At 37.7% G+C, this 9,634-nt stretch overlaps 1 protein-coding gene across 2 annotated transcripts in view; it reads right to left on the bottom strand.

Moving 5' to 3' along the window:
* LOC135213541 (protein O-glucosyltransferase 2-like) overlaps positions 1–9,634 on the bottom strand; it is a 61,352-nt gene that overhangs the window by 5,200 nt on the left and 46,518 nt on the right. For both annotated transcript variants that reach the window (XM_064247479.1, XM_064247490.1), the window contains exons 7-8: positions 3,102–3,281; positions 2,253–2,372 (exon numbers count right to left, since the gene is read on the bottom strand). In XM_064247479.1, coding sequence (XP_064103549.1) covers positions 2,253–2,372; positions 3,102–3,281 — 300 coding nt within the window. The remainder of the gene's footprint in view (positions 1–2,252; positions 2,373–3,101; positions 3,282–9,634) is intronic.

The raw sequence follows: 9,634 nt of genomic DNA, 5'->3' as shown, positions 1-9,634 counted from the left end.
TAGGTATCAAATCATCAGAAAAAAGTGACTGTTTAAAACAGTTAAGAGATCTAGCCCCAAAAGACCTGGCTACAGTACAGTAAAGTGAACTGAACTCTCTATTACCTGTGATGCCAATTTATCTACAAGATCCCATACAACATGAAAAATAATGCTAAAAAATGGGACACTGGTTAAAAACAATTTAAAAAATTGTAAATGCAAGGAATCTGTGGCATCTGGGATTTGATATGTAGTTAAGATGGAAGTGAGACAGCGACCTCACTTGAACCCAGTGATGCAGTAGTCTTTCTTCCAATCCAGGATGAAACATAAGAGGGGTGGCTAGATCTGGGCAGTCAATATTAAGACCTCAGATTGTAAGCTATTAAAAATACAAAATAATAAAAAATTTGTCATTTGTTCATAGGCGGAACAAACCTTTGGTCTTAACATTAGGACAGACTCACACTTGGAGGGAGGTAAGCGAATACTAAACCGACTAGAGGTTTAGCATGCCTAATCATTCTTCTTAGAAATGAGAATTCTAAAAAATGAGAACCTAAGCCTTTGAGATATTATATAGGTGGATCTCTAACACCCAGTCCACTGGGTTTACATACAATGTAACACGTCCAGATTCATTGCAGATGTGGAAGTCAAAAAAGAACTACTAGTACATGTATCTGTTCTGGCAACAAACCACGTTAGCCACAAGAAACATGTTTGTCACCACCCCTTACTCCCCATGCTGGAGAGAGGAGTTGAAGCTACTGAGAAGCAGATTTGTATGTTGTATGGAACGTAAAAAGTGCTGTAACAGTATGTGTCTATTCTTCAAACTGCACATAGATATTGAAGAAAGGAGAAAAGGGAAATTAAAAGAGACCAGTCATCTCACTAATTCTCTCCCCTAAACTATCATCTTAAACCACTCATTCCCTCCTCCACACTATCTTCTTAGGCCACTCATTCCCTCCTCCAGACTATCAACTTCGGCAAGACACGAAATGTCCTGTCAGGGGCACTGGATGAGGTACACTTGAAGGAAGAACCTATTCCTTTGAAGTCATGTGCTTTTACATGCACAGTATTGGTAATAGAACTTGACAATGAGGAGTAGGCTTGCTTAATCACCTCATGTAGTCAACGAAAGGGTATTGTACGACACCTCTTTCTTGGTCTGGGTCGTGTTAACAAAAGTTTAAGACACCTAGGCTCTAGGTGATGATTCTTTAGATAACAATGCAGAGCTCTGATGGGGCAAAGCAAAACTCTTCAGGTTGCTGATAACAAACTATATACCAGAAGGAATGGAAAAGAAGGCAAATTTGTCACAGTGAACTGAAGGGATTTGGGTCTTAGGCACAAATTCCAGGACAAATTTGGAAACTACTGACACCAACCCCTTGTGTGTTAACATCATAATCCTGACCATGGAGCTCTCCAACTCTTTCTGAGGAAGTCAAGGTCAGAAGGAAACATGTTTCCAAAGTCAGCTCCCTGTAAGACGACTTACTCACGGGCTCAAATGGAGCTCAAGTGAGACTACTCAGTACCAGAGCAGGAGGTGTCATGTAGGAGGTTTGAGTTCCCTACGTGAATAAGAATGCTCAAAGCTCTTGAACCACATAGAGAATTCCCAGGGCAAAGTGATGTCCACATCTTCCAGATGAAAAACTAATTATAAAGCATTCCTCTGTTCTGAGAAAGACCCAGAAGATCATCATCTACTGAACAGAAACTCTGAGAAATCCCTTTGATGACACCAATCACAGCAGACAGATCATCCTCTACACAGCAGACAAAGATCTCCTGAAGTAGCCTTACATCTGAGTTGCTGCTCCTCTAGCTTGAAAGAGATACTGGACAAACTCCACACATGAGATTTAGATCCTACCAATTAGTGCTATCTCTCCACATGAGGTTGGTGGAGAAGGTTGTGCTAAGGTGGAATCTCTCTCAGCACCGCTGAATGAAGAGAAAAAGATCTGGGAACCACTCTGCTTGGGGCCACAAGGAGCTACTAGGGTCTTCCTGAGATTTTGGAACCCATTACGTATTCTGTTCATTGTGAGACACTGTACTGTGCTTATTAGTCAATGTGATAACTACAAACGACATCACTGGATTACCTTGGTAACATCTAAAGTTTAATTTATCTTATTTAATAGGTTAATATTAACAGTGGCCATCCCATTCTAAGGAATTACAAAACACTGTATTCTAAAATACCAGGACAGTGGAAACAATCAAACTGAATAAATGCTTACTTCAAAAAGGGCAGCATGATAGCAATAGATATCCTTTGGCATAAGGTTCTCCTGCATATATTTACGTCCATTTCGGCCAATTTCTTGTGCTTTATCATCATTCTCGATTGCCCACTTAATCTGCAAAAGATATGAGTTTATTAATAAGATAAAGGACATCATCAATGTATAAAATACATATACAGTACAATATCAAACCTCATTCATGATAAATGAAGTTGAATTAGGAATTCAATAGCTAGTTCACAGAAACAAAAAAATATTTTCCCAAGAAAACTGTAAAGGTATAAGAACTGTAGTACTTTCATGTCAACAGAAATAATAAACCTCCAAGATCAAGTGTACATTTTCCATTATTGTAACCTCTTCCTTGGCACAAAGGCTTAAAGTCTTATAAGGCAGTCCCCGGGTTACGACGGGCTTGGCTTACGACGTTAAGGCGCTTTTCAATTATATTCATCAGAAATTATTTCCAGGGTTACGACGCCTACAACACTGATCTGGCAGATGAAATATGACACCAAAAATGCAAAATAATCAATATTTGAAGTTTTTTTGATGAATAATGCAATAAGAATGCAGTTTACATAGTTTTTAATGCACCCAAAGCATTAAAAGTAAGGTTTTCTTAGGATTTTTCATGATGTTCTGGCTTACGACGATTTTCGGCTTACGACATGTCTCAAGAACGGAACCCTGTCGTAACCCGGGGACTGCCTGTATATAATAAATATGGTTTCAGTTAACATCTTAATTTCTTGGACTTTGCTGACTATGTCATTGATATATTAATTTCTTGGATCAAAGCAGACACTGGCATTAAAGTATGTGATGAATATATATATATACCTTGTCAACAAGATCTGACAGATCTCTCTTAAAGGGGATATAATGGACATATGGCTCCAGGTCATGGTAGAAAAATTCGTAATAAGGAGATTCTTGCTTCAGAACAACACTGGTTCCCCCTAAAAGGTATGGAAAGCGATATGCTGCAACAGTGCCATCGATGTTTAACTGGTATTTATACTGTGGGAAAAAAATAAACCCAATTAATTTTTGTAAATATTAACATCAAAATTAAAATACAAAAAATTTTCAACTAGAACTGCTTTTGGAATTATATAAAAATAACTTATACAAACATACTATAATGGCTAATGACGAGTCCAAGTTGTTTTTGGTCACAATGTACTATTCTCTTTATTCACTGAAAAGCTATTACACATCTGTTCAGTAAAACAAAAATCATATATAAACCTTCATATACAACAGTTAAATTCCTGCTATGAACAACCTTCACTGATTTAGACATAATAAAATTCACTTTTAGTGGGAATCAAACCAATGCAAACAATCATTATTCTACAAGAAAATATGCACAAGGACTAATAGAGAACACAAAGATGATCTATTTAAAGCATTACTAACTTGTGACTAAAGACTATAAATTCCACATGAGATTTTTTTTATTGCAGAATCTATTTTTTTCTACAAACCCATCATACATACAGACCACATTAATGGTCTTCAAACAGCCCAAACATTGCAGTATGTACAGTATTTGCCTAAAAGAGAGAAGAAAAGGTACAGTAGTAGTACTGTTTATGCACTAAATGAATCCTCAAGTCCGCAGCAAGTAACTATCTCCTTTTCACATAGTCTTGAATATTATCAGCAAATTCAGCGGCCTTGGGAGGAGGCTCTTTTAACCCCTACGAGCCGGGCTAAAATAAACAATATGCAGCACCCCAAACCGAGCTAACTCTGAGGTTGGCCAATTAAAAAAAAAAAAAAACATCAATGGAAAGAGGAAGACATGCATATGGACATGTAAGAAAAAAATTCTCCCTATCTTCCATAGGAAGTTGAAAATAACTATTTACAACCCCTTTTTGGACCTCTTTTACAAGACAATCATAAGTTTTATCAAGTTATACATGTTTTTTCTAATAATTTATTTCATCTTCTGTAAAATTATAATTACAGCTCACACAATATCATAACAATCAGTACAAATTCTGAGTATATTTGTTGTAGAACATTAATGTAAATTTACTGAGATTGAAGATGCAGTAACTTTTTAGGATTACGTATACATGTTTTTCTAATATTTCTTTGGACTTTTCTTTGCAAAATTACAATTACAACTAACATACTATCATAAAAGATAAGAACTAAAAACAACAGCAAACCCTGGGTATATTCATGAGTATATCAATAAAAAGATGTTATGGGAGAGAGAGAGAAGCAAAAGATGCCCTCTTGAAGTCAAGATCACAACTAACTCATGAGCCGCCTACAATTGTTGATCTGGCCAGTCTAAAAGTTGCCATTAGTGAATATATAGGACATACAAGTATGTAATGGAACCTCTTTCACACCCGATTCCTCCAAATCGGTGGCACGTAATATTGTTGATCCCATAAGTGAATTTGCCCACTACTCAAAAACTGTTAGCATAGTTACTCACATGATGGCAACTGTCCATTATGGGTTAGTAAGAGTTTATATGGGAAAATGCATTTTGTTTTATCAGTTATTTGACTGATTTCACCAAAAATGTTTCACTTATAGACAACACAAACTATAATTTTAGGAGGAAGGTCCTAGCTACTGAATGCTCTGGAAGCATTACTATAGCCTGCAGAAACTGTGGAGAGATATTCAGCACTAAAATTAAGTAAAGTCTCTTGTCAGTAGAAGATATCAAAACTGGACCGGAAGAGCTCCAAATTAAAACAACAAATAAAAAAATTATTCGCAAGGCATGCTTCAGCTCTCACTGACTAACTAGAAATACAAAATCCTATCAATATCAAGTAGGCCTATGGGCCATGTGACCTTAGCTTGTGAGAATAGCCCATTTGCTCCTTGGAGAGCAAGAGCAGGAAGAAGAGGTATATTCCTTTATAAAAGCTATGGTTCACATCCTAGGAAAAATAACTATTTATAAAATTTGTTACCTGATCCTATGGGATCACGAAGTTTTGCTTTCATAAATGGAGCATCACCCCTAGGAGAGATAGTTTGATCTTTTCCCTTGTACTGAAAGGTGGGAGCGCTTCATGGTGGCAGGTTGCCCTAAAAGGTACCCTCAAAATCACAGGTCACTATTACTACATGTCTATCATACTCTCTGAAAAGAAAGGTAGCACATCCAGTACTCACTACTTCAAGATGCTACTTCTGCTGACCCTGTGCACTTCTAAGGCAGAGCATCCTTCTTATGGGGCTGGCCACCACCTATATCACCTGCTGGGCTGCTATTACAGAACCCAGATTGATTGTATTCAGGGACTTGTGCCCCAGGTCCCTTAAGTAGAAGAACACAAATGTGAATTGCTGCTTCCACATGCCTCATTTCAGGACTTGCATGAGGCAGAGATTCTCTTTCTACATGAGAGAGGAACCTATCCTTTATATTGTGGGTTTTCAATTTTCAGAGGGGCTTCTCCTCACCCACCTTGGAGTCTTAGGCCCGAACTTGGATTCTCTCAGCCAGAAGGAGATAGCACTATTTGATATCTCCACCTTCGTCCTTCCCACACTGACGGACATTCTCTTACAGATGGGTCAGAGGGAGGCTGTTCTCTTCAAGTACTGCCTCAGGGATTTGACTAAACACAATAACATCACTTCTTTCTAGCAGCACCCCTCCCACAACAAAATCCTTCAAGGAGGGATCGAGAACCTCTCAAAAGTCAAGTCCTGGACCAAGGGGTTCTGTGCCTTAGCTACAAACTGTGGGATAAATTCTAAGGACAGGGAAGACATCCCTCCTGAGAGGAGATGTGAGGGGGCCATATAACTCTCCAACTCTTGGCTGAGGTGAGGGCAAAGAGGATCACTTTCTTCAATGTCCCCATTAGACTCCTTCCATTGGGGCTGGTAGGAAGAACCACATTAGATGGTGAGGAAAGTTTAGGAATTCTGCTGAGCTGTTAACAGCAATATACATACAAAAATAGTGAGGAATTACTACCTCTTGTGGACCTGAGAATCCAGATGGCACATGTGCATAGCTACTAACACTTTTCACCTACTTGTTAGATAACAGACTGTAGTGATTGGGACATTTGAAGGCCACCAATGTGGGCTGAGTATGAGTAATGGGTTTCTGGTGAAATAAACAAAGTTTAAACAATGTTTATTTTGCCATTTTACTATTATGTGCATGACAATAGTAGAAAATTTATGTAGTTAGATTCCATATAAAAAAATTCTTTTTTCTCCCTGTAATTGTACTGTGATATTTTATATATATAGAATATACAGTACAAAAAGAAGAAAACACTTATAATATTTGAAAAACCTGGCCAAAGCTTTCATGTTTGTTTTCTCATTCTCTTTTATGAGGGGAGTAATTTTTCAGCAGTAGAATAATTTGCTAACAACATATGCTAAAAAACATTCAACTGTATGATGAAAAAAAAATACTATTATCATGCTAAATTTGAAGAATATCTTTTGTCATGCTCAAAGGAGAGAAAAGACAGCAGACAGTACATGACCAACAATTCATGCACAACTGAACACTGTAAAATAGTGTATATCACTTCCACATCACAAATATAGTACTTTCTCCAAGCACAAAATCTTTACTGTAAATTTTAACTACACAATAAGCAAAAAAAAAAATCATAAAATGGATTTTCCGAAATGAACATCAGCAATCTTTAAAAGAAGATATTTAAATATCTTGAAATTCAGCTTGGCAGTAAATGAAGTTCTACAGCACTTATCTTATGAATGATTCCTGTACTTGTTAGACTGCGACCTGTTGAAACTGCGATAACTCAAAAACTTACGTCATAAACTGTAGCTAAAACCTTGTTATAAACTTTATCCAAAAAGTTGTCAGACACTTTAGCCAAAACCTTGTTGGAAACTTTAGCCAAACATCTCATAAACTTCCAAAAAACAAAATTCAGAATCAAAAGATTAGATCTAATCTTGTTTAATACAAAAATGATGAACAAAAATGTTAAAACTATGGATCAGCGTCAATAGGTAGTTTCCTTCTACATTCTAAAGCTAAAACTAGTAAAGTGAAGTATTAGTCCTATAAAGGGCAAAGGGACCTTCAACAACAACACTCTTTCCATTGGTCTGTGCATTAGTGAATCCTCTACCAAACTACAACAATGGGGTAACAAATGATCAATTTGGGTCAATTCAAAGAACCCTTCATGAAATCCCCTGAAAAGTTACAATAAGTACCATAAGCTTAAATGGACTAATTCATAAAGAACACTGACAAAATATTTCCTTATATTCTGCTCTAGTACAGCACACAGCACAAGGAAGGAGTCCCCGGTTAACGGCGGCATCGGTTAACAGTCTTTTGGTTTGACTGAGCTTGGCTACATGACGTTAAGCGGATCTTCAATGCCCGTAGGCTGGATAAACTGTTTAATGGTCCTGTTAACCAGTTAACAGTGCTGTTATAGGCACTTTCAGCATTGTAAATGCCATTTATTTGGTTAATGGTGACTTTCAGTTTCCGGCACTCGGCCGATAATCGAACTCCTGTTGTTAACTGGGGACTGCTTGTAGACACTTTAAAAGACACAGTTGTTCAAACAAAAGAAACGCCCAGTATTTTGCTCTAGTCAGGTACAGTATGTATGAAATTGTAATTAATAAGAGAGAATAAAAAAGAATATGAATAGAAAGATAGGAAAATGATATTGTTATTGTACAATAAAGTTTCATTCATACTTACCTGGCAGATATATACTTAGCTATAGACTCCGTCGTCCCCGACAGAAATTCAAATTTCGCGGCACACACTACAGGTAGGTCAGGTGATCCCGCCGCCTGCCGCTGGGTGGCAGGAATAGGAACTATTACCGTTTTAAGCCAGATTTTCTCTTCCACCTGTCTCCTGAGGGGAGGTTGGGTGGGCCATACAATCGTATATATCTGCCAGGTAAGTATGTATGAAACTTTATTGTACAATAACAATATCATTTTCATACATTCAACTTCCCTGTCAGATATATACTTAGCTGATTGGCACCTTTGGCGGAGGGCAAGAGACAGCTAATTACTGACCTAATAGGTAAACAACATATGTTGTAGGTAATACAGGTAAACAACATATGTTGTAGGTAATACATGTTAATTAACAATACCCTAGTTCCTACCTGTTTAGGCGGAAGATTTCATAGCTTGTGCTTAGAAGTCTGCTTCGCCTCAAAAGCTTCAGCGAGGGTGTGCCCTATGGCTGAGAACTCTTGAAAGGACTGTCAATGGGGTCTTATCCACTTACTCAACAGAACCTAATGGCAATTGTCACTGGAGTCTTATTCACTTACATGACAATATACCTATGCCTCTTGGCATATAAAGGAGTAAAATACTGATCCCGATCACCAGATCCTAACCGTGGATTAGTAAATATGATTGAAAGGCGTTATCCCCAAACACTCTTTCAAACAACCTAAAAACTCAACACCAATAATTTTAAAATCACAATATATAAAATATAAGGACAAAAATTAATATTAAGGATCAGTCTTCTCTCCTTTCCCCAGCACTGTATCCGCTGATACATAAGGTCCTAGAGAGAAGCATTTCTCATATGTCCCTCTCACATCTTTCAAGTAATGTGAGGCGAACACTGAGTTACATCTCCAATACGTGGCCGCTAAGATGTTCTTCATTGACATGTTCTTGTTGAACGACAATGATGTAGCGACTGCACGTACTTCGTGTGCTTTTACCCTTAAGGTCTTATATGCCTCACTATCACAGCTCATGTGGGCTTCAGTTATAATGTTCCTAACAAAAAATGCTAAGGCATTTTTTGACATAGCTCTTTTAGGGTCTTTAACCGCACACCATAAACTTTGATTGCAACCCTGCAACTGCTTCTTCTTCTGCAGGTAAAACTTCAAAGTTCTCACAGGGCATAAAGTTCTTTCTATTTCATTCCCAACTAATTGAGAAAGGCCTTTTACTTCGAAAGTCCTAGGCCAAGGTCTCGAGGGGTTTTCATTTTTAGCTAAAAATAAAGGCTTAAAGGACAATACAGCCGAATCCTTCTTAAAACCCACTCTCGAGTCAAGCGCTTGCAGCTCACTCACTCTTTTCGCAGTGGCGAGAGCTATTAAGAAAATACATTTTCTAGTTAAGTCCCGGAAAGTAGCTTTATCGGGAGGTTCGAATCTCTCCGACATAAGATATTTGAGAACCACATCCAGATTCCAACTAGGGGTGAGAGAAGTTCTTAATTTTGTAGTTTCAAATGATCTAATTAAATCATGCAGATCTTTGTCATTCTCTATGTTCAGGCCCCTATTCCTGAACACAGCTGATAACATGCTCCTATAACCTTTAATGGTTGACACTGCCAGATGAGATTCTTCTCGTAA

The sequence above is a fragment of the Macrobrachium nipponense genome, chromosome 19, assembly GCF_015104395.2.
Source record: "Macrobrachium nipponense isolate FS-2020 chromosome 19, ASM1510439v2, whole genome shotgun sequence".
Lineage (NCBI taxonomy): Eukaryota > Metazoa > Arthropoda > Malacostraca > Decapoda > Palaemonidae > Macrobrachium > Macrobrachium nipponense.
The sequence above is the reverse complement of the archived record's forward strand: the minus strand, read 5'-3'. Positions and strand labels throughout refer to the sequence as shown.